General features: G+C 52.2%; 3 protein-coding genes across 5 annotated transcripts in view; 1 reads left to right on the forward strand and 2 right to left on the reverse strand.

The window, feature by feature from the left end:
* Positions 1-6,700, forward strand: part of PINLYP (phospholipase A2 inhibitor and LY6/PLAUR domain containing) — a 10,040-nt gene extending 3,340 nt beyond the window's left edge. The window contains exon 5 of the mRNA XM_004460105.4: positions 75-6,700. Coding sequence (XP_004460162.4) covers positions 75-229 — 155 coding nt within the window. The 3' untranslated portion in view covers positions 230-6,700. The remainder of the gene's footprint in view (positions 1-74) is intronic.
* IRGQ (immunity related GTPase Q) lies at positions 2,940-22,889 on the reverse strand. 3 transcript variants are annotated; one of them, XM_012525758.3, is made up of 3 exons: positions 22,804-22,889; positions 11,392-11,923; positions 2,940-10,548 (listed from the first exon to the last, which is right to left on the reverse strand). In XM_012525758.3, exons 2-3 carry the CDS (start codon positions 11,919-11,921, stop codon positions 9,246-9,248), a joined length of 1,833 nt encoding a protein of 610 aa, XP_012381212.2. In that variant the 5' UTR covers positions 11,922-11,923; positions 22,804-22,889; the 3' UTR covers positions 2,940-9,245. The 3 variants fall into 3 exon arrangements, with proteins under 3 accessions (XP_012381212.2, XP_071065390.1, XP_004460148.2); XM_071209289.1 differs by lacking the exon at positions 22,804-22,889 and adding an exon at positions 12,358-12,553; XM_004460091.4 differs by lacking the exon at positions 22,804-22,889 and adding an exon at positions 12,214-12,349.
* Positions 20,742-25,372, reverse strand: part of ZNF428 (zinc finger protein 428) — a 9,858-nt gene continuing 5,227 nt past the window's right edge. Inside the window, 2 exon segments of the mRNA XM_058280370.2 lie at positions 20,742-22,787; positions 22,789-22,924. Coding sequence (XP_058136353.1) covers positions 22,425-22,787; positions 22,789-22,924 — 499 coding nt within the window. The 3' untranslated portion in view covers positions 20,742-22,424.

Raw genomic sequence — 25,372 nt, forward strand, 5'->3', positions numbered from 1 at the left:
GGGGCCAGGACTCCTAGGTGGCGAGGAATTGGGGCCTGGCAGTTCTGACTTCAGTCTGCAATCCCCTTTCCTAGGTATCATCAACCCCAAATTCGCCATGCGGGGCTGTGCTACAGAGAGTACCTGCTACACCAAGGCTGGGGCTGAGGTGCCCTCAGCCTCCTACTTCTACCTCCTCAGCCGAGCAGACTGCCTCCCAGCCCCCCAGGCCTCTGGCCAGGCTGAGTGAAGAAATGAAGCTATGTGGCTTGAGGCCTTTCTCTGTCCTCAACCTGCAGCTCCCCATATGCCTATAAATTAAACAGGTTAACAGAGCCAGCCCTGAGTCCCTGTGATGTGATGCATTCTGAGCAGGTAGGGTGCAGAAAGTAGGATACCCCCTGGGGTCCTCCCTCTTTTTGAGGAAGAGAAGGAAGGCCCTGCCTTTTGTCGATTACCTCCTTCCGGGCCCCTGAACTAAGTGTTTTCCATGCTGTGTCTTATCACAACTCTAGGAAGTTGACATTATTGTCCCCAATTTGCAGACGAACAAACTGAGGCACAGACTGTGGAAGATGCTTACCTGGATCAAACTGCTAGGGAAGGGGAGTGGGTGTAGCTCAGTGGTTAAGCACCGGCTTCCCATATATGAGGTCTCAGGTTCAATTCCTGGCACCTCTACCTACAAAAAATAAAATTAAAAACTGCTAGGGAGGGTCAGAGGCCTGATGTGCACCCTTATCTGATAAACTCTGGAGTCCATGATCAACTCTGCTGATTAACCTCTTTTTGCCTCATTTTCATGTCTGCAAAATGTGTATATTGATAGTTATAGCCTCATGGGTTTGGTATAAAAGTTAATGAAAGAGGGAAGTGGACTTGGCCCAGTGGTTAGGGCATCCGTCTACCACATGGGAGGTCCGTGGTTCAAACCCTGGGCCTCCTTGACCTGTGTGGAGCTGGCCCATGTGCAGTGCTGATGTGCGCAAGGAGTGCCCTGCCACACAGGGGTGTCCCCCGCGTAGGGGAGCCCCCATGCGCAAGGAGTGCTCCCTGTAAGGAGAGCCGCCCAGCCTGCCCATGAGTGGCGCTGGGCACACACGGAGAGCTGACACAGAGAGATGACACAACAAGAAAAGGCCAGATTCTGCTGCCGCTGACAACAGAAGCAGACAAAGAGGAAGGCGCAGCGAATGGACAGAGAACAGACAATGGGGTGGGGTAGGGGACGAAGAATGGGAGAGAAATAAATAAATAAATCTTAAAAAAAAAAGTTAATGGAAAAAACTTAAAAAGCAATCAGGAGAGAGCATTTAAGATAATGTCGGTTTTAGAGACAGTATGTCTGAGTAAATAATAATCACCCTAATAGCTGCCACTTCCTGTATGACCATTAGTTGGTGCTGAATTTTGGCATTAGGACAGACAAAATTATGTTCAGTAAAAGAAAGTAAGCCTGTAATCATGGTGGTTTAAACAACAAAGGAATATTAGTCAATTAATGCAGCAATAATGCTGTGTAACAAACCATCCCCAAACTGAGACTTTTAGCAATGAACATTTTCTTTTTGAGAGCTTGCAGGCAGCTGGGGCAGCTCTGCTTCTGGCTGTGTGTTGGTTGGCTTTGCTCCAGTTTGGGGCTAGGGTTCAGGTCTTCACCATGGGGTTCCACAATCCTCTGGGATCAGTGGCTACCTGGTGAATGTTTTTCCTCTCCTGGCATATCCCAGGAGCTCGGAAGCCAAGTGCTTTTAAGGCCCCTGTTCAGGTCAGGTCTGCTAACCTAACACTGCATCAACAAAAGTAAATTATAGGGCCAAACCCAACATCAGTGGGGCAGGAATGTACACTCTCCCTTCAGGGGGAGGGAGAGGGGAGTGACTGTTGCAGAACAAGGGCCATTCACACAAGGTTGATGTTTCCTTCACTCTACACGTGCAGCACCATCCACAGGGGCCTTTGCTCATTGCAGTCAGCCAGCAGCCGCCAACTCGAACATCGCCGATTTCTGTGCACGGAAGGCAGAGAGCTGGGTTACCATAGCCTCTTAGGGCTGTTTCTTATTTCATCGTCATAGTAACCCTGTGTGATAGGCACTGTTATTCACATCCTTGTCTTCAGAAGAATCTGAGGCTTTGAGAGGGGATGTCCCCTTGTAGGTGACACAGCTAAACAAGGTCAAGTTGAGGGGGAGAAAGGGACCACATCAGGCAGTGAGGGAACCAGCCTGCATCAGTCATCTTTTGTGTATATAACCACTCCAAAACTTAATGGCTTAGAACAACCATCTTCTATTTAGTGCTTGATTCTATGAGTGGGCAATTTGGTCTGGGACCAGCAGTTCTGCTGGTCTTGGCTCAGGGTGACTCGTGCCTCTGGGGTCAGCTACCAGTCAGCTGGGCAGCTCTGCCTCAAGGCTGGCTGGCTGGGGGCTGGGAAGTCAAGGCTGACTGGGCCGCATGCTTCTGGATATGGCACGGTGGAGCAAGAGAGCAAGCCCCAATGCACGAGCACTTATCGAGCCTCGGCTTGCCTCGAGTTTGCTACTGTCTTGTTGGCCAAGCAGATCACATGGTCAAGCCGAGTCAGGAGGAGAAGGGTCTGTTATCCAAGGGCATGGATGGGGGGAGGCTGGACGAACTGGGGCATTAGTGTGACAGTTGACTGCAATGCCTGAGTCTCAATTCTTGTAGATTTCAGCTACCACCAGAGTCCTGAGGTGACATTAATTCCTTCGATTCATTCATTTGTTCAACACTTATCTATTGAAGGTCTTCTATATTTGGAGCTCTGGGCTGGGTACATGAACAAATTTACAGGGTACCCTCCTGAAACTTCCAGTGGTGAAGAAAGACTTTAAAAGTAGGAAACACATGAATAATTTAGGATGGGGAAAAGTGGGATGAAGGAAATAAAAACTAAGATGTAATAGTAATTGATAGAGGGTGCCACATGGGAACTGGATTTGAAAACAAACTTTTATTTATTCAGAGTTTACAGTTAGTTCAGCACTTGCTAAGTGCCCTTCATGTAACAACTTATTTTATCTTCACAACAGTTCTTGGAGGCAGGTTCTCTTATTAATGCCATATTACAGAAAAGGAAACTGAGGCCCAGAGAAAGGGAACAACTGCCAAGGTCATATTGCCATGAGGTGATGGAGCGCGGACGCAGTTGGGGATCCCTCTGAGGGATTTCTGGGTGGGTTCCTCAGTAGGAGGAGCAAGGAGCCTCCTTCAGGACAAGGGTGGAAAGAAGGAGAGCAACATTTTCTCACCTGGGGAAAGCTCAGGCTGCAGTTCAACTCATTACCCAACCTTCCCAAAACAAAACTCATTATGTTAATAACAGCAGCCCCAACTTACGGGCAAGAATTTCTCTAAAGTGGCAGGGCTGGGACTCAAGCCCAGGCCAAGTTGTTCCCAGAGAGACGATGGTGTTTCACCATTACAAGCCCCCAAGGGCTAAACAGTTACCAAATCCACTTGCCTCACTTCCTGGGTGGCAAAACTCAGACAAAGATAATCACTTGATACTAGCCTAAGGGATTCTTTCCTAGACAGATACCCCCATCCTATCTTCCCCAGCACCCAGAGTCCCCATTCCCCTCCTCTTTAGACCCAGGAGTCCAGGACCCAGCCCTCTCTTCCCTCAGACCCAGGAGTCAAAACCCCAGACACCTCTTCCCTCAGACCCGAGTCCAAAATCCCAAGCATCCCTTTTCCCCCTTCAAACTCCAAAAGAACAGACACATGCAATGGGATTTCTTCTCATTTTTATTTATTCCTCCAAACAGCACCACATGTTGACTGCATCGTGATTCACCCTTCATGGTTCCCCACCCCAGTGGACACGAGTCTTTCCTAATCATCCGGAAATATATGTAATAGGTTGTTTCTTCCATTCGCCTAGAATTTTTGGTGCCTGTTCTGATTCGGGGGATGGCAAAGCCAAGATTTGTCATACATTTCCTTGAATCCCTGCCTGGGAGGGTCTGCCAGTCTGGAGATGCCATGTAGACACACCCTGGTGGCAGCCGGTGATCTTCCTACAGGAAGCTTTCAGTCTTTTCTGCTTGGATGCTCTCAGAGACAGATGCCTCATGAACAACCTTCTGTCTCCACAGAGCCTAAAATGCAATCCCATCAAAATTAATGCTTTAAAAGGCAACCACATAGAGAGTGACAGATGATGATGATAGTTCTTTGTACAGGGTTTGTATTATTTTTGCAACTGTCCTGTAGGTTTGAAATTATTTCAAAATTGAAAGTTTAAAATTTTTTTAAAAAGTGAGATAAGGCCACAGAGGAGCCAGAAGCCAGAAGCCAGTGAAAACCAGAAGAGCAAGGAGACATTGCCATGTGATGGGAGGCCAAGGAACCCCAAGGACTGTGGAGAGCCAGCACCTGAATGCTACAGGCTTTGGGGAGAAAGTGTGGTCTTGTGGATGCCTTGATTTTGGACTTCTAACCTTCCAAACAATGAATCAATACATTCCTGCTACACTACACACATACACATACACACACACACACAAAGCTACCCCCACCCCCAAAGTAGTTGTGATACCCAAGAGCACCAATATACAGCTCAGTAAACACAATGACCCCTCCCCAATGCACAAACTGCACATGCACAAAATTGGGTCTTGCTTCCTCACATACAATCTCTGGCACAAAGGCTGAGGGAATTTAGAGCAAGGAAACCCAGAAAGCCAGGGATGCCAAGGGCAGGACCAAATTGAAACTGTCAAAGTGACAGAAAAAGATGAGGGCACTCCGTGAGCAAAGACAGGGTAGTGAGACAGAAGATGCCCAGACGAGAGTCATCTTGGTGCTGTCTGGGCTGAGGGTGTGTGGGCAGAGGCCACAGGACTCACATTCAAGCTCCCCAGGTGTGCCTGGCTCCCCAGGAGATGCTGCAGTTTGTTATGTGTGTATCCATGATGGTTCATACACTGAATTCTCAATAACCCCGTGAGGTAGATGCAATCTGCCGAGGGACAAGGTCACCCCCAGAGTCAGGGGAAGGGTGTCTCTAGAGCTCCCTAATAGAATTTTCAGTGACAATGGAAAGATTCTAGAGCTACACTCGCCATGTGTGGTTTCTGAGCACTTGAAATAAGGCTAGGTGAAGCGGACTTGGCCCAATGGATAGGGCATCTGCCTAACACATGGGAGGTCCGCGGTTCAAACCCTCAGCCTCCTTGACCCGTGTGGAGCTGGCCCACGCACAGTGCTGATGCATGCAAGGAGTGCCCTGCCACGCAGAGGTGTCCCCCGCGTAGGGGAGCCCCACGCGCAAGGAGTGTGCCCCGTAAGGAGAGCTGCCCAGCACGAAAGAAAGTGCAGCCTGCCCAAGAATGGCACCACACACACGGAGAGCTGACACAACAAGATGATGCAACAAAAAGAAACACAGATTCCCGGTGCCGCTGATAAGGATAGCGAATGGACACAGAGAGCAGACAACTGGGGAAGGGAGGGGAAGGGGAGAGAAATAAATAAAATAATAAAATAAATCTTAAAAAAAAAAAAAAAGAAATGAGGCTAATGTAACTGAGAAACCAAATATTAAATTTTACTTTCAATTAATTGAAAAACTGATGCTCATTTCAATTACTGGCAAACTGTTAAATATAATTGGGACAACTTGGGTACCTCAATCTGTATCTCCAACTATGAATTTTATGAAATCTAAATATAGATCAAATATTTCAGATAAGAATTTACCATCTGTGGTAGTTTGGGGTTCTGTATCCCAGAAAAATATGTTCTTGTACTTAATCCATTCCTGCAGGTGTGAACTCTTGTAAATAGGACCTTTTGATTTAGTTAATTCAATTAAAGTATGGCCCAGTTTAATCACGATGGGTCTTAATCCTATTAAGACCTTCAGTAGGCCTTACAAGGAAGGTCAGAAAGAGAGGAAGCAAAAGGGAGTAGCCAGAAGTTGAAAGTCAGTGGAATCCGGCAGAGAAAGGAGAAGCCAGGGAGGCCGCCATTTGCACTGCCATGTGACAGAAAAGCCAAGGACCAATGATGGCTGGCAGCCAGGCCCAGGACGCCAGTCTTCTGGGAAAAAGCACTGCCTTGATGACATATTGATTTTAGACTTTAAGCCTCAAAACCATGAGCCAATAAATTGCCATCGTTTAAGCCCACCTACTGCATGGTATTTGTTTTGGCAGCTAGAATACTAAAACATCATCTACACTGAGATGGGTTGCAAGGGTAAAACACAAACTTAGCATGAAAGACTACAAAATAGCTCATTCATCCTTTTTCATATTGATTACATGTTGAAATGATGATATTGTGGATACAATGGGTTAAGCAAAACACATTAAAATCGGGAAACGGACTTGGCCCAGTGGTTAGGGCATCCGTCTACCACGTTGGGGGTCTGCGGTTCAAACCCTGGGCCTCCTTGACCCGTGTGGAGCTGGCCCATGCGCAGTGCTGATGCGCGCAAGGAGTGCCCTGCCACACAGGGGTGTCCCCGGGTAAGGGAGCCCCACGCGCAAGGAGTGCACCCCATAAGGAGAGCCGCCCAGCGGGAAAGAAAGTGCAGCCTGCCCAGGAATGGCGCCGCCCACACTTCCCCTGCCGCTGATGACAACAGAAGCGGACAAAGAAACAAGACTCAGCAAATAGATACAGAGAACAGACAACCGGGGGAGGGGGGGAATTAAATAAATAAATAAATCTTAAAAAAAAAACACACACAAACATTAAAATTAATCTTACCTGTTGCCTTTACTTTTTAGAAGTGCTCTGCTGGACATCACAGGTTTGGATAAATAACATTCGCCCAAGACTGAAAGAGCTTTTGAAAACAATGCCCTAGGCCATTCAGTTGAGGATGAAATGCCTCTTCCTATCTTATTAGCTCCTAAAAGCTTTCCTAGACGGATAAATACCGAGAGGAGAGACCCTGACTTGGCCATGTCAGCTATGATGGGACAAATTGTGCCAGTGGTGAGATTTCAAGCTGGGGCTGGGGGGGCGGGGGCAGCGCCATCCCTCCTCTTTGACCCTCAGGTCAGCTACCCTTGTCTTCAGCTGTCAAGGGAAACAGGGTCTCTGAAGTATTTATAGTTCTCATCCAGTCCTCTCATGTCAGAGATGGGGAAAAGGCACTCATCCAAGTCACACAGGACAGTGGTGGCGAAGCCACGCTTCTCTTCAGGTCCCCTGACCTCAGACTTCCTCTCCCATTAAGAGCTTCTCTTTCTTCCCATCTCACTCCTTTTCCCTGTCTTGAGGTTAAGAGGCTGACAATCTAAATTTCAGACCTAGTTTTGCCATTGATTAATAAACTAAAAGAATAAATATTTACTCAGCATCTACTATGTCCCAGGCACTGTCTAGGTGCTGGGGATACAGCAGAGAACAAGACCCGTGAAGAGGTGACAGACAATAAACAGGTAAATAAATACATACATACATAGGGTCATTTTTTAATGTTAATAATCACTACAAGGAAAATCAACTGGCCGAGATGAGTGATGGGGCATGTGTGTTATTTCAGTTACGGTGGCCAGGGAAGGCCTCTCTGAGGGAATATTCAAGCTGAGACAAGACTGAGGAGCAGCCAGTCATGGGACAATCTGGGGGCGGAGCATTCCAGGCCAAAAGAAACAACCAGGGCAAAGGTCCTGAGGCAGGGCTCAAAGCGCCCCCTCCAGCATCAGAAAGAACACTTCTCAGGCTGGTTGGGGATGTGGTGGGGCAGGGCATGAGAACAGGCAGGGGCCACACCACATGGGGCCTCGATGCGAGATGCTGAGCCTAAAGCCTGCCCTCTGGGCTTTGCCCTCCCCATGTCTCAAAAGATGGATGGTCTCAAGTCCCCCCTTTCTGTCCTTGACATTGAAGGATTCTGTGGCCTTTTATCTATGTCTCTACATATAGCTGGCAGCCCAGAACATTCCAGGCACTGTGACTTCAGCCTTGTCCTTATGGCATATTCCCATGGCTTGGGACACCTTCCCAGCCAGTCTGTGGGTTGCCTGCTCACTGTGGTGCCCTGTGAGTACACCAGAAGCCTCTTAGGGATACTTGAGGTAGCCACACAAAAATATCTGGACTACTGTAGCAGTGAAGCTATTTTTCTAAAAAGGAAGGCGCACAAAATCCCAAGGTCAGAAAGAGTTACAGGTTAATGACAGAAGAAACCAAGACCGAAAAGAAGTCTCTAAAGGAGAGACAGAGAAAGCAACTCCCCAGAGATCCCCCGAATCACTTAGCAGCAGCACCTGTAAAACAGGGTAGTCCCATCCCTTCCCAATCAAATGCACAGTGAGAAGCATCATCGGGATCAAATCCACTAGGGATTTGTGGGAGCTGCCTCGGAAGTCATGGGTACCTGCCTTTCTACCCCAGAAGACCTCAATTCCTGTCTCTGGCTGCCCAACTCCCATTTTATGGGACCAACCCCCTACTTGCAGCTGGGGAAAGGAGTCTGGATCACCAGCTGCCTGGAGAAGGAAATATTAGACACCCCTTTCCTCCTCCAGAGGGAACAAGGAGGTGGCCCTCCCACAGGCCCCATATTTCTTCTCTCCAGACCTAGACCTTTTATCATACAGGAATTAGCAACCAAAGCCCATCACCCTCTTGGGAGCTAGGAGCCTAGGATACTAGGGATTCCCCAGGGAAGATCCAAAGCCCCCTGCCTCTGTAAAGACCTCAGAGGCTCGCGCAGGCCTTTTCTTCCCAGGGAACCCCAGATCCTGGACCCCTGCGAAGCCCAGAAGTCCAAGAGTTCCACCTCCCTGGGCCACCCAGACCCCTCAACCCACTCTACAGTCTACATCCCCACATCAGGTGCCAGGCTTCACCCCTCCCTTCTTGGGGATTGGACATCTGGTCATTCCAGTCTCTATTTCCTTGGAGATGAAGACATACGCTCTTCTAGGAGCCCAGGTCCCAGGTCCCCAATTCCCTTCAGGGCACAGCAGTCTGGGTGTCATGCTCCTGGTCCTCAGAGAACTCAGAGTGTGTCCCCCAGACTCTATTCCCCCTTAGGGCCCAGGAATCCAGGTGAGCAGAATTCACACCTCCCAACCAAAAGAGACCTCGCCCCCTTCAAACACCCGGGATGGGAGCCCCTACACTAGCTTAGAGGCCCAGATATCTCATAGGCGAATCTGGACAACCCCCCGCCCCCCCACCTAACCGGAACGTGGAGTGCTCAAGCCCTTGTGAAGCTAGCAACCCAGACTCTAGACATCCCGGATGTCCCGGCCTCCGACGCACCCATTACTGGGAGGCCGCCTGGGGTGCCAGCACGGCCTCGGCGTCCGCGAGCATCTCGTCCAGCGCCTGCAGCAGGACGCCGTGCGCCGCGCGGTAGCCCAGGCCGCCGGTCGCTGCCGCGCCGCCCGCGGGCCACAGGAATGAGAGGGCGCCCAGCGCCGCGCCCCCGGCCGTGCCCTCGCCCGCCCACGCGCCCAGCCTCGCCTCCACCTCCGCGCGCGTCACCGGGCCCGGGAAATGCGTGCGCGCGGCCAGCTCCCCAGGAGGCAGGCCCAGCGCGCGCTCGCGACGCGCCAGCGCGGCGGGTTCGAGCCCCATTGCCCGCCGCCACTCGGCCAGCTGACCCCTCAGCAGCGCCACATCACACGCCCAGCCCAGCCCTGGCACGGGCGCCGCCGCCGCCGCCAAGCTGGCCAGCAGAGCCGGCCGCCAGGCGCCGGCCCGCAGCGCCGCAGCCTTTGTTCGGGCTGCGCGGGGAGACGTGGGTGGCAGCGCCAGCAGCAGCGCCCCCGCCTGGGCGGAGGGGAGCGCCTGCCGCAGCCACTCACAGAGCCCCGCGAGGCCGCCCGGCCGCAGCGGGAACACGGGCGGCGGCGACTCCTCCAGCACTTCCCACGTCTCGTCCTCCGGGCTCGACGCCGCCGTGCGCTCTGCGTCCCCGCCGCCCGATTTCTTGGCACCAGCGCCAATCAGCTGCCAACTCTCGCTGCCTGCTTTCTCTGAGCCTTCCCCACTGCCTGTTGTCTGCTGTCCAACACCGCGTTTCCCACTGCGTGCATTCTCCAACCCCTCGCCGCTGGACTTCTCCGCCTTTCCCTCTTCTTCCAAGGGCTCTGGATCCTCGCCCTCGCCGTCGGTTCGCACACAGACCAGCGGCGCATTTGGAGGCACCAAGGCCCGGACCTGGGCCCAGTCCTTCTCCACGGGGACCCCAGGCGTAACGAGGATGACAGCATCGTAGTTGGTCGGGTTGGGGGCGGCGGCAGTATCAGCGGGGCTCAGAGGCACGGTCCAGAGCACGACGTTGGGGCGCTCAGGGGCCGGGTAGGGCGTGGGCTCCGCAGGCGCAGAGGCCGGCGCAGCCCCTTGATCGCCGGGGTCCAACCCGAGTAACGCATCCAGCACAAGGCCCAGGTCGGCCGTGCCGGCCACGGCCACGTCTAGCCGCGCGCTGCCCAGGCGCTCCAGGCCGGCGCGCACCCACGACAGCGCTGCCTCCAGGCCACCGGTCTCGAACGCTTCACGCACAGCCTCCAGCTCTGCTGCACCCAGCACCTCGAAGCCATCCTGGGCGGGGGGCAGAAGCCTGCAGGGGCAGGGAGAGATGAGACTGAGAGCAGAAGAGCGACTCTATACCTGAGTCAGTTAAGGAGAATAAGGGCGGGGCTGCGGTAACAAAAGCAAAAGGGAGTTTTAGTAAGCCTTCCAACAGGGGCGGCCAGGGAAAGGCGGGCCATGAAGATATGGGTGGGGCTTCAAGGACCGAAAGAATTGACTTAAGGTCAAGTTTCCAGCGAAGCCCAAGAGGAAGGCGGAGCAAAGCCCTCCCAGGCATACAGTCTTTGGGGACAGGGCCTTTCCTAGGGGGGCTCGGAGCCCTGCTGGGTGGGGCAAAGCTCGCAGGGGGTAGGCTGTGAGCAAAGACAGAATCGCGACTGTATTGGGCCCTGTGCTGCCACACTCTGTCACGGGAAAGGCCGGGGGTAAGGAGGCCCAGTGAGGGGAGAAGGCTCATCTACTCGTTCCTCCCTCGGGTGTGTGGCTGTGGCAACACTGGGTGGGTGAGGCTAAGAAAAAAGCTAAGCTGTGGACTTGGTCGAGAGGCTGCCTCTCTGCGCCTCATTTTGACCATCATAAAAATGAGGTGGCTGTGGCTTGGGGGAGAATATTCAGGAGGTAGCCAGCAAGTGAGCACAGAAAGGTCGGGACCTGCAGCCGACCCTTGGTTGGGGCCGGACCCAGGTGAAAGAAAAGGGCCAAGGACAAGGCGCTCGCCTGGGGTGGGGCCTCGCTGACCTCAAAACTTGTGATGGAGGACGGGGCCTACAGCAGCTCTCTGGTAAATTCACCAGGGCGCGGTGCGCGCAGACTTCAAAGAGCACTTTAGGGGCGCTCCACCCTGAGGGCCACCCTCAGTCCCCGCGCTCACCTCTGCAAAGCCTCTGCCTGACTCTCTAGCGCCACCCGCAGGCGCTCCAGCTCCTCGCAGCCGTCGCTGCTGCTGCAGTTCGCCGGCAACACGAAGAGAGTCGCAGCTCCCAATCCGGCGCTGTCCAACAAGGTCTCAGCCTGATCCCGGGCCTGGGCCTCATTCTGTGACTCCCCGGCGTGGATGGTCCGCACAGCCAGCAGCGGAGTCCCCCGGGCCAGGGCGGCCCGTGCCGCCTCTCCCAGCGCTGGAGCCAAGATCTCCCCGTTCCGCTCGGGTCCGGGCAGCACCAGTACCAGGACATTGGCCTCCGCGGCCCAGGGTCCCGGCGCTGCGGGTGGGCAACTCAGCTCGCCCAGGAAGAGGCCTGGGCCTGCAGCCCGCAGGACGGGGACCCCGGACTCCGTCCGTCCGTCGGGGGCTCCCAGCGTCTCCACATCCTTGTCGCACAGCGCTGTGATCAGCGCAGATTTTCCCGAGCCCGGGGGCCCCAGGAACAAAGCAGTCACGTCACCCCGTGGCGAAGGCATGGCTGGAAAGCAAGGAGTGGGAAAGACCCGGGTCAGGGAGCCAGCCGCCAGCCCTTTCCTTTCCTAGCCTCCCCACTCTGGACCGAGGCCTCAGGCCTCAGGCCTCCGCCCTGGCCCCCTCTCTGGCCCAACTCCCCAGGGACCCAGGCGTCCTGTCAACCGTCTTTCTGAACGTAAGCGTTTCTTTTTCTGGTTCGAAAACTCTAGAAACCCCGGCCTCCATTCCCCTCCTCCCTCGGGGACATTCCCCCCCGCCCTCCCCCATTCTCCAGACAACTCCCAAATCACCAACCCAGCGCACAGCCCGCACACTGACAGCGCAGTTCGCGGCGGCGGCGGCCGCTGGGAAGCCCCGCCCCGGGGGCCGGCGGACGGAGGCCGAGAGGCCAGAGCGGCCGGATCTGGGGACGTCGAGACCCGATCTGGGGGCTCTAACCTGCTGTCACTCTCCCTAGGAGGAGGTGTGTCTCAAAAACGTGACTTCGGAGATCTGGGCCGGGAACAATGAGAGTGTCAAGGCGCCTGCGCACCATGAACGCTTAAACATCCCTGCGCAAAAGGCTTGAGTTTGTACGGCAACGGCCGCTTGCAACGTCATCATAACGCTGCCCAGTGCAGGGAAGGACCCCTCCTGCTAGTTAGAGGCCGAGGATGGCGCGACCACACTACTGCCGGGTGACAATCGGGGATTTCCGCTTTGAGGCTCAGCAGGCAGAAGTGCGCGGGAACTGTGCTGAGCGACTGACAGGCGCAGCTAAAGGCAGCCCCATGCTGTACGGAGAAAAGCAGAGATCTGAGTTACGGACGTCGGGAGACCGTGGACAGTGCTTCGGTAACAGGGATACGGAGCGGGTAAAGGGGCGCATGGGAGGTAGAAGGATGCCAAAGGAGGTTGTCTCTGGGAAGAGGCGAGCTAAAGAGTGGAACCAAAGTTCAGGTACCAGTCCTAAGGTGGGAGACGGGGGTCGGAGGGTCTTGCTGGTGTCAAAAACCGAGGGACCCACGGTCTGAATTCAGAGTTAGAATGATGCAGGAGATCATAAGTCACACAGGTGAGAAGGCAATAGGGGAGTCACAAATTCGGGGAGTCAAATCCTTTGGGAGGCTTGAAGTTTCAAGGATATGGCATCTCTTAGGGGTCAAAGGTTGGCAAGGAGAGCCTCTGTTGAGGTCCACGGTCACAGGATTAGAGGGCCCTCTAACCGAGGCTGAAGACAGATAAGCAACCTCACGATTCACTATTCTATCACACTTGCTCCTCTCATGCTTAGAGGGGCCTCAAGTACCTGCACCCACAAGAGACGACAGAGCAGGAGGACTCGTCAAAGAAGAGGGGTCCCCACAGCCCAGGAGGTGACATCTTTGAGAACAGTGCAGGAGCCGATGCTGAAAGGATCTCCATAGCATTTCAGTGTTCAAGGCACTATGTGCCTTGGCCCCTGAACTGCCCTAACGGGCACTGCCTCCCCCAATCCTTACTACCTTCAGGTGTACTCACCCTGCTGTGGGCACATTAGCAGGAATGGGGTGTGGTTCAGAGGGAGAGAGTAACATCCAGGAGAGGCGTGGGATGGGAGATGTGGATGGGAAGGGGTAGATGAATAGAGGCCTGAGATTCCAGTCCCAGCTGACCTACAGTTATGATTTGGGCCTTGGTTTCCCTCTCAAAAGGGGCTGCCACTACCTACCTCAGGGAATTTGGCAGAGTTTGCTGCAGAAAAGGGGGAAGTTTGATGTTAAGGAAGGTAGCCAGTTTGACATAACAGCAACACTGAATGTGATGTGCCAGACAGCATTCTGAGCTTAACATTCACTATCTCATTAAGTCCAGCAAGCAGACCTTATTAAGCTGGTATTATCTTTACAGATGAGAGAACTGAGGCAGAGAGAGATTAAGTATTAATAATCACGATGGCAGTAGTGTCAGGGCCTCCAGCCCAAGACCACTCACCACGAACACAACTGTGGTTGAATGCAGCAGGGGAGAATGCACACCACGAGGAACCCATGAAAAAGGGGTTAAGAGAGGACTTACTCAACCAGGGATTCTTAACCTTTTTGGGCCCATGAACCCCTTTGCCAGTCAGGTGAAAACCATAGGCCCCTTACTAAGTCCCCACTATACTGTGTATTAATAAATATATCACACCCACACCAACACATCCCCACAAGAATTTTTTGAATTTCAATTCAAGCTCACAGACCCCTTGTTAGGAACACCCATACTAAAGGATTTGGCTTGCTATTAGGCAAGTCTGGGGAGGGTTCAAGGAAGCAGAGCTCTGACCATCTCTGATAAGGCATGTTAAATCCTAACTAGAAGGGCGGAACAAAGCGAGGCTTAAGACGTGATTGTTACAGCAGCACTCACTCCTGTTGGCCAGGATAGGAGGATATTTGGACATTCCTCTTTTTATCTGTGTTCAGACACATTTTGGCATGGTCTTGTTTTTGTCTTGATTCCTTCAGGTCTTGTCGGATGTTGTTCTGTGAATTTGTGTATGCCAGGAACTAGCTGTGGGTGCCAGGCCAGCTCCGGGATGTCAGGTGGCTTTTCTGTCTCAGTAGTAGTAACTGCAGACCCCTGTAAAACACATATGTGTTCTCCAGGCTGTTCTAAGCACTTTTTTTTTTTTAAGATTTATTTATCTCTCCCCTTCCCCCGCCACCTAGGTTGTCTGTTCTGTTGTCTATTTGCTGCGTCTTTGTCTGCTTCGTCAGCTGCACGGGAATCTGTGTTTCTTTTTGTTGCATCATCTTGTGTCAGCTCTCCATGTTTGCGGCACCATTCACGGACAGCCTGCACTTTCTTTCGCGCTGGGTGGCTCTCCTTACGGGGCACACTCCTTGCGTGTGGGGCTTCCCTACACGGGGGACACCCCTGGGTGGCAGGGCACTCCTTGCGCGCATCAGCACTGCACATGGCCAGCTCCACACAGGTCAAGGAGGCCCAGGGTTTGAACCGCGGACCTCCCATGTGGTAGACAGACGCCCTAACCACTGGGTCAAGTCTGCTGCCATCTAAGCACTTTCTAGAAATTAACTCATTTATTCCAACAACCCTATGAGATGATATTACCCCATCTTCCAAATGAGGGAACTGTTATCCTTCCCTGGGAAGTGATGGAGCCAGGATTCAACACGACAGATCCTGCTGTCACCCTATACTCTGGGTTCCATCCTGGCTCTATTTGATTTCCTGGCCTTGTGTGACTGTGGGAAAGTTGCTTAAACTTTGTCTGCTCATCTATAAAATACGTTCAATTATAGTTCCCTTGTAGCCCTGCCTAGCACAGGCACAGAGCGAGCACGTCATGCTATTGTTCATATTGTTCCTGGGCTCGCAAGTGGTCCTGGAGATGTCTGCTGGTCTCCTCTGACCTCTCCCCCATCCCTCAGGCCACCTGGGGGCCCTGCAGTGCACCCACTGCTCATCACCTCTGCCGATTCCAAGTTCCAGGAGCACCACATGAAGCGGGCACTCCTTGTAGACTTGTGGCCCAGAAGCTGCAGGGGGCCCTTTTCATCTGCTTCACCTGTGCCTGCTCCCCCTTCTCCAAGGCCCTGGTCGCCCATCAGCATGACCATGGTCCCACCACTGTACCCTCCCCACCGGCTACACCCACTGCTGCCCAGCCCCCCTTCTCCTGTCTGGACTGTGGCAAGACCTTTGGGGGGACCTCTTCTCTGAGTCTGCACAGCAAGGCGCTCGAGGCCTGCATGGCTTCTGGCCCCTTTGCCTGCACCCAGTGTGGTCAGGACTTTGTCTGGGAAGCCAGGCTGCACCACCGCTACGCCGGCACGCCCAGGAGGAAGCTCTCAGGGCCTTGGAGGGATCTGCTTCCCTCCCTGAGAAGGCAAGGGCTCCTGAGAAACAGGACCCAGGAGATCCTCAGTTGGGGCTTAAGTCTCTGGAGGACACGGAGGCCTTTTAGGGAAATAGTGAAATTACACAACAGTGGCATCTTTTGTTTTCAATTTTTTTAAATTAGCAAGAGGAAAAAATGTTATTTGTACTCCCCTCATTCCTAATTAGAGTTAAATCCCAACCTGCTGCAGATTGTGTAATCACCTTTCATTCTTCCCAGATGGATTCCACAGGCTATTGGAGCAAAGTGCCCTGGATTTGTGCCCAAGGTGGGGAGCAGGGAGGGTACAGTGCTGCTGCCTTGTGAGGCCTCTGGGGCTGGGCAGCAGGGCTGTGAGCCCGACCCTGAGTCACGTGGGGGCTGCAAGCTGAGACTCTGGCTCTTCCCACTCAAGGAGGGGCCACCCCATTGGATGGCATCCATCCGTCTGATAATTTATACCCCACTTGAATAATTTTGGGTACTGTTCTAGTCATGGAATATTTTTATATGTGTAGGTGAGATGGGATAACATGAATAAACTAACAGAATAGTATCTAAAAACAGAAAAGGTCTGTATTAAAATGTCTAAACAGTGAGCGCTGGCTTTTGAGCAGGATTTCCAGAGAACATAAGAAGGGGAATGAGAGCTCGGGGCAGGGCTGGCATTGCCTTGTGGGAAACTGATTTGGAATCAAACAGAGATACCTTCTGTTTCATGTTTTATTTGGCCAATGTTGGAGACACTGGGCGATGTCCCATTAAGATCCTATTTTCAAGCTTTCTTGAAAGGCCCAAACCTGGACTTACATTGTCTGCAAGGGCAGAGCAGAAGCCACCAGACTAGTTAGGAGGCTGTCTGTGGTCAGTTTTATTCCCTTGCCTTATCTGCCCTGCTCCTGGAGAACATGGTTGATGCCCTGCATGCAATCATCGTAGAGTAGGAGTACTTAACTTTTTTGTTCCATGGACCCCTTTGCCAGTCAGGTGAAAACCACAGACCCCTTACTAAGTCCACACTATACTGTGTATTATTTAATAAATATATCACATCCACACCAACACGTCCCCACAAGAATGGTTTTTTGAAAATTTCAATTCAAGCCCACAGGCTGCTTGTAAGAACCCCTGTCATAGACTATTTGGCTTGAGGGATGTTTATATTCAGGTGAGGTGCATGGTGGAGACTGAGAGCTGTCTCAATTTTTAGCTAGGCACATGGCAGCTAAAAAGACTACACATACGGAGCTGATGTGGCTCAATGGCTGAGCACCAGCTTCCCACATATGAGGTCTGGGGTCAATCCACGGCACCTAAAAAAAAAAGACTACACTTCCCACCTTCCCTTGTAGCTAGCTGTGGCCATGTGACTAAAATCTGTCCAGGGGGAGAGAGAATGTGGTATGCATAATTTCTGGGTAGTGTCCTCAAGCTCTGGGAGGTGGACATGGTGGCAAGCCATCTTAGATCACAAGGACAAAAACACGCAGGAAGGCAGATGAAGAAGATGCAGGAGCCTGGGCGTCTAGTTGACTCCATGGAGCAGAGCTGCCACACAAGCCCTAGAATACATTCATGCTTCTATCTGAGAAATAAACCTCTATCTTGTTTGAGCCACCATTATTTTGGGTCTGTATCACATGCGGCAGAATTTAGAGCCAAAGCCAGGAGGGTCTGCATACTACAGCCAAATCTAGCATACTGCACAGTCTTGTAAATAAAGTTGTATTCGACATAGCCATGCTCGTTCACTTATGTGTTGTCTAGGGCTGCATGGAAGAGCAGAACTGAGTAGGTGCAACAGAGACTAACCTTAAGTTCCACAAAGCCTAAAAGAGTTGCCACCTGGCCTCTTACAGAAAGTTTGCCATCCTCTTGCCTAGCTGATAGACATAAAACCTATTCCAAATCTGGAAGCAGGATTTCTGCCCTGGGAAATACAGTCTCACAGGATGTATGCACCATGTATGGGTAGGACTGGGGGCAGGGATAGAAGGTTTCTTTGCTGGGATGACTTATAGTTGGCCGTTACCTTTTCCCAGATATCAATTTCAGCAAAGCCAAACATTTCCTGTCACTTGTTGAAACACCAGAAGTTACTAACCCAGATGTCTTAGCACCACCCCCACACTCTGGCTTTCCTGACCTCAAACCTTAGGCTCTCCCAAGACAATCAACAGCCTGCCCAAGTATACCCTCGACTTCCTATTTTTTCTACACTCCCCAGATGTCACAGATTCCCAAGACTTTCATTAGCATCATGGTGACTTCCAAACCTATCTGCAGTGGAGATGTCAGATTTCTCCCAAGAGCCATTGCCACTTAGATGACAAATAGGGATTTCAAACTTAAAGAGGGTAACTGTGCTCCTGTAGTCCCATTGCAATCACAATTTCCATTATATGACCTCGCACTCTGCTTCTAAAATCCTGAATCTGACTACATCTTACCATAACCCCAACGGGCACCTTAGCTGCCTAACCGCTCCCCCTGCTACTACTACTACTTGCCTTCAGGTTTTCTTTCCTTTTTTTTTTTTTTTAATTATTTATTTATTTAATCCCCACCCCCACCCCCCCTTCTGTGTGTCTATTTGCTGCGTCTTGTTTCTTTGTCCGCTTCTGTTGTCGTCAGCAGCACCGGAGGTGTGGGCGGCGTCATTCCTGGGCAGGCTGCACTTTCTTTCGCGCTGGGCGGCTCTCCTTACGGGTGCACTCCTTGCGAGTGGGGCTCCCCTATGCGGGGGACACCCTTGCGTGGCACGGCACTCCTTGCGCGCATCAGCACTGCACATGGCCAGCTCCACACGGGTCAAGGAGGCCCGGGGTTTGAACCGCGGACCTCCCATGTGGTAGACGGACGCCCTAACCACTGGGCCAAGTCCGTTTCCCGCCTTCAGGTTTTCTACCACAGACCACGCCTGGCTTGCCTCACTTCTCCATTTAAAACCCTCCATGACATCCCATAAATGAGATCCAAAGACCTAACTGAATTTCACAAAACTCAACAATCATCAGCCTCCAGCCCTTTAAACCACCTTGTCTCCCTCTGCCCTATCTCCTTCACCACACATGCCAGGCTGGCTTCCTGCCTCAGGGCCTTTGCACTTACAGCTCCCCCTGCCTGGAAAGCTTACCTCAGAACTTTACAAGGCTGTCTCATTACTCAGATCATCACTCAAATCTCAACACATGCTGCCTCCTCAGAGGCCCTCCTCGACCTGCTTAGCTAACTCCCCTCACCCTGATTTTCTAACTAGCACTCTGTAACACCTAGAATTACCCACTTTTGTTTCTGTGCTTATCTGTGTCCTTACACTGGAATCTATGCTCCTGAGGGCAAAGGAGCCTCATGTCTCCCTCACTGCTCCATCTCCAGCACCTAGGACAGGGCTTAGCATGGGGACTCAAAAAGCACTTTCCACACCACCCTGTGTGCAGAGGCTTCCTGCAAACTGCTTTCCAGTCTCCCCTGATAGCCAACAGCAGGAAGAGGGGGGGAAGGGACCCAGCTGCCTCAGGGATCCTGCTGGAAGCTCTCCAGCAGCAGCCGAGCTCCAAGCATCATCGTTTTCCTCTCCACACAGGTCCTACGCTGGACCCCTCAGAGGTCTCAACCCCAGCACGTGGTGCCTCGTCAGTGGTCCAACACCAGCTGCATGGCAGCCTGTCCTCCAAGCTCCTATTAGGTTCTAGTGACATCACTTCTTTTTTTATATCCCAGTCTTGGGGGTGGGAGCTGCTGCTTGTAAACACTGCTGGATGGCTTCACTCTCCTGTGTTTGTACTTTTAGCCTTTTAATCTGTATTCAAGCCGATCCTTTCTTTTGGCCACCAAGGAGCCTGAATGGAAGCAGACCCAGATCTCCTGATTCCTAATGTCTCTCCCAATCCTTAGAAATATCTGCTGATGGATAATGATCTCCTTCTTTTGCTTAGAAATCCCTGTCTTAGGGAGGAAGAGGGGATAGACCTGCTGCCCCAGGAAAAAGAACTCAATTCATTTTGTTTTAATGCTCTGTGAATCTCTTTGATTCAGGGATTCTGTGATGATAAGCTAGAGTAGTTTTCAAAGTCTCAGTTCAAAGAGTTGACACATGTTCCATTCTGATATTCTGAGCTGCTAGAACGAGAAGTGTGGGTTTTGAAACATACTTTAGTCTAAGATCCTTTAACAAGGGTCAAAAACGCAAATGCTCCTCTGGGGCCAGGCAGGTACCATCAGTCAGTGAAGCGGACAGGGTAGATGGGGTCCAGGTGTGTGATGCTGAGGAAAAGCAGGAATGGGAAAACAGGAGTAAATGCCCAATCAAAAAGGGGTGACCCCTACTCGGCTCTGGCAAACTACTGCCTCAAGGGATTGTAGGTTCACCATTTTTCTCTTGAAAAACCTGCACTTCATGTGAAATCTGCTCATTTTCAAGTGTTGGTCACTGATGTGATTAAAAACTTTCAGTAATTCAGTAGAGACCAAATACACCCCTGCAAGTCAGAGGGTGGCTCTGGGCTCAGTGGCTAAGAACATATGCCCTGTATCTGACTGCCGAGCTTCAAACCTGGGCTCTGCTTCTTTCTAGCTCTGGGGACATCAGTCTCTCTGTGCCCGCAGTCACAGCAGTTGAAAATGCGCTCAGGCAATGCCCATATTATTAATACTTAGCACAGGGCTAGCACACCGAAAGCCCTCGGAGTAAGGTTCCAACTTCACAGGGTCAGGCTTTTGTAAGGTCTTCCCATCTCAGAAAGAAAGCCAAAGCCCACACGATGGCTTCTAGGCCCAGGCCCATAACCCTCAGCTCCAGCCTCTTCTAAAATCCCAAGCAGGCCCCACCTTATAAAGAATCCAGTACAATTGTCCACATACTAAAGGGCTTATCCCAGGGCTTGTCCACTGTGAAGGCTGAATTAACGGGAGCCATTATGATAATTCAGATTCTATTCTTGAAGATTCTTCGTTTGCCACGGTTCTAGGAATTAACACACGTCAAGCACTTTAGAACAGGCCTTGGCTCATGGTAATGCTCAGTAACTGGTAGCTATCATTATAATTAGGCTTCTATTTTCCAAAGGAGCTTTGGTGCCAAGCTTTTGCAAAATTAGTCCTTCCTATTTCAGAGCAAGAGCCAAAGCTCTGACAAGGCTGTTAAGGAGCTGGCCTTCTGCTGCCTTCTGCCCTCATCTCCACGGCCCTCCCTCCCGGCCCCTCTGGCCACCTCTTGCCTGTAATGTTCTTCCCCACTAACCTGCACAGCTCCCCCCTTCTTCCTTTAGGTCTCAGGGAGGACCACAGCTACTTAAAATTGCAACCCCCTGCAGCACTCTGTTCTCCTTTCTCTGCTTTATTTCTCCCTACAGCATTTACCACCATTTAGCATATGCTAGATCTTCCTTGTTTACTGTCCTGTTTCCAATGCTACCCCCCTGCCCCCATGTTAGCACCATGAGAACAAGGGTTTTGTTTCTTTCACTGGTATATCCCCCATAGCTTCAGCACAGAGCAGGTATGGAAAAATATTCATTAAATGGGTTAATAAACGCACCCCCCTCCATGTTAGCTCCATGAGAGCAAGTATTTTGTTTCTTTCTGGTGTATCCCCATAGCTTCAGCACAGAGCAGATATGAAAGAAATATTCGTTAAATGGGTTAATAAACCATAGTCCCTTAACTCATAGAGTTATTCTAAGGACTTGATGATCTTATGCAAATAAAATGTTGCAATCTCTAAGTGCCGGGAAAATAGCAGCTATAATTATAATTAAGGTTCCGTTTTTTTAAGTTCCTAGATGCATAGCTTCCGTAAGTCAATATATATAAAACACTTGGACTGGCGCTTGGCACCCTGGAAGCATTCAGTTAAACGTAGCTATAATTATAATTAAAAAGCTCTCTTTGTGAGGATTCTTAGGCAATGTGACAGAGAGCACTAACTACCTTCCAAACACTATTTTCTAATTTCTAGGGCGTTTGGCTAGACTGCTTTTCCCAGGATCCCTTGCAGTTAGCTGTGTCCATGTGACTGAATTCTCAGCAAAGGACTGTAAACGGAAGCAATTCCAAACCAGGGCTTTTAAGAGAATACGTGTGCCTCTCCCTGCATGCTTTTTCCTCTTCCACCAGCACGGCCTGGCTGTGCTGATGCCAGGCTTAAAGGATGCTGGGTCCTCAAATGACTTTATGGAAGAGCGCTGCCTGCCAACCTGAAACATCCGCTCTGGACTACTTTGTGCATAAGAAACAGACTTCGGTTGTGTTTGAGCCCTTTATGTTTAGAAATCTACTTGGTACTGCAGACTGCTTACCTGATACAGGTGCCAAGCTTCTAGAAGTGAATCCATAGAAACCACAATGAACATGAGCACTTGGGAAATGTCAGTTACCTTGGCGGTGGCGATGCTAAGGTGGCCCAGAGCAGGAGCCCAGGGGGATGGCGGATCAACGTCCAGGCGCATCCCTGCACCCGTGCATGCACACACCCCACACACCCCACGCACGCTGGACTGACACACACAGGATCTGGCTTTTATTCTGGCCTTCACACATCTACTGCTGAAACGACACAGACTGAGGTACCCCCCATGACCATCGTGAGCACCCCCATCCCCCAGCTCCCTCCTCCCACCCTGCCCCTTCTGCCAAGCCCGGGCGGGGTCTCTGCCTACACCTCACCCCGGGCATGCAGCATGAAGTGTCCATGCAGCTCCCCAAGGTTGTCGAAGGAGTCCTCGCACTCCGTGCAGTGGTAGGTGCCCTCCTCCTCCTCCTCCTCCTCCTCTTCCCTCCCAGCTGGCCGACCCTCCCCAGCCCGAGGCGGCTCCTCCTCTTCCTCCCCGAGGGCCCTCCCTTCAGAGGCTGGCGCTTCCTGGGGGGCTGTAGCGGGGCAGCAGAGCCGGCAAGGTGGGGTGCCTGGGGGGGCCTCCCCAAGGGGTGGGCGGCCACAGAGCTGGCAGGGCTGGGCCGGGGGGCCCGGGGGCTGGGCTGCGCGGGGGGCCCGGCGGGACGGGCCACCTCGGCCGCCCCCCCAGGCGCTGCTTCACCTTGTAGCCTGGGTCATACTCGGGATCGTCGGTGGTCTCCTCTTCCTCCTCCTCTTCATCTTCTTCCTCTTCAGAGTCCGGCTCGGAGAGGGTGTACTCAGAGTCCGAGGAATGCTCAGGGGCCTATTGGGGGGTGCAAGTGGAAAGATGACAGCATCAGAAGACAGGGGACCAGGCCCCGCAGGCCCCTCCCTGTGCCCCATTCAGACTGGCCCCCTTCCCCACAGATAAATTCTCAGCACACAGGACAGGGCCCTGGCACCCAGCAGGCGCTCAGTATGTGTCAAATGAACAGGTCTTGCAAGAACTGCCTCTCGGGCTTAGGAGGTCACCACAGCAGTAGCTAGACTGGCAGAGCAGCAGTGGCTCCCCCTGCCATCATGAAAGCCTTGTTCTAAGTTCTTCACGGAGATGACCTCACAGAAGCCTCACAACAACTTTGAGGAGGTGCTATTGATGTCCCTGGTTGACAAATGGGGAAACTGAGGCCCTGGGAGGTGAAGTGATCACCTGTCTATGGTCACATAGCTCCAATGCGGAAAGCTAAATATGTGTTGGCCTACACTGGGTCTCTTCAGGTAGAAAAACATTTGAACACTTGAACAGGAATTTAAGCAAATTAAAACACACATACATATATGTGAGTATTTTGATATATGAGGTTTTATATATATATATACACTTAATTATTTATAAGTATAGATATATTATTGTGACTTCATGGGTATTATTGCCTAGGACAGGTTTAGGTTTAAAAAAGGGGGAGAGGTGGTAGACTTGGCCCAGTGGTTAGGGCGTCCGTCTACCACATGGGAGGTCCGCGGTTCAAACCCCGGGCCTCCCTGACCCGTGTGAAGCTGGCCCATGCACAGTGCTGATGCGCACAAGGAGTGCCCTGCTACACAAGGGTGTCCCCCGCGGAGGGGAGCCCCACGCGCAAGGAGTGCGCCCCGTAAGGGGAGCCGCCCAGCACGAAAAAAAGTGCAGCCTGCCCAAGAATGGCACTGCACACGGAAAGCTGACACAACAAGATGATGCAACAAAAAGAAACACAGATTCCCGTGCCGCTGACAACAGCAGAAGCGAACAAAGAAGACGCAGCAAATAGACACAGAACAGACAACAGGAGGGGGGTGGGGGGGAAGAGGAGAGAAATAAATCTTTAAAAAAAAAAGGGGAGAAATATTTAAACTAGATTTTCAGGACACTATGACATCACAGCCATTATTGAGTGGGGCGCGTCCACGCAAAAAGCAGTGATCGGGAGAACGAGAGGCTTGCGACTGTAGTGTGGGGAGCACTGGCTTCTGCGTGTTGGTGGCAGCCTTCAAGGGCGCCTCACAGGACAGCTACAGCCTCTCCCTGCGTCCGTCCCACCCATCCTGGCCCCCCTTCCATCGATTCTCCTCCAGCAGCCAAAGGGGTAACATAAAACAGAGCCAGCAAGGACAGCCCCTGCCCTCACTCATGCAAGCAGTTTCCCCAAGGCCCTACGGGTCTCTCTGACCTCACCTGCTGTCCTTGCCATCGGGCTCCTCGCTGACATTGCCCTGGCGTTGGGCTCCTGGCTGTCCCTCAATACCCCAGGCATGCGCCACCCTTTCTGCGGATGGGCCAAAGCTCACACTCTTCCCCCCTCTAAGCCTCTGCTCATGATGTCAACATCTTAGTGACACCCTGGCCACCCTGTCTACCCAGCATCCCCTCCCCAGCAGAACTCACATCCCTTACTGTTTTGTTTTTCTCCTCGTCTTCTGAGTCACTGTATACCACATTTACTTGTGTTTGTTTATTGACTGTCCCTGAGAACAGGGACTTTGGTTCACTGGAATGTCCCAGTGTCTAGAAAGCGCCTGATGCAAAAGTGCTTAGTACATATTTGGGGAATAAACATCCCTCCATTCAACTTGAGGAACTTTTACCGAGGTCTTCACACATGCTGTTCCGTCTGCTGGCAATGTCTTTCCTTACGTTTTCCCATCATCCTTTAGGACCCAGTATGAGGCTGCCCTCTTTGGCAAGGCTGTCCCAGACCGCCGTATCCCAGGTAGACACATTTTCTACTGCCCTCCCGCTGTCCCCAGCCCCGAGCCCCCAGGGCCATGGCTGTCTGTGCCCAGGTTTTTTCTCCACCAGACCAGGAGGGCAGTCTGGTCTGACTGTCGCTGGATCCCGTCATCACCCCGCCTAGGAGAACAATGGGTTGTAATGCTTTGCTGAACATCCCTCCCTGCCCCCTCTCTGTCTCTTACTTGTTCCTACCTCGTCCTGCTGTCCCCGTCATTTAACAAAGGTTTCCTGAGGCCTTGGCACAGGCTGGTCCCTCTGCCTGGAATGCTGTTCCCCACTTCCCCACTGTCCACCTGGCGACTCACCCTTTGGTCCAGCACAGCCTGTCCTCTGTGAAGCCAGCACGGTGGGTACCCCAGCTCCCAGTCAGAGGCCTCTCCTATGCACCCTATGCCCTGGCTCCCCCTGCCCCAGCATTTTCCCCCATCTCTGCCCCAATCTCCCTGGAGGCTGTGGTCCTTTGGGGCCCAGTGAGTCTTCCCATCAGACTGGGAACCCC

This window comes from Dasypus novemcinctus, chromosome 18 (genome assembly GCF_030445035.2).
Source record: "Dasypus novemcinctus isolate mDasNov1 chromosome 18, mDasNov1.1.hap2, whole genome shotgun sequence".
NCBI lineage: Eukaryota > Metazoa > Chordata > Mammalia > Cingulata > Dasypodidae > Dasypus > Dasypus novemcinctus.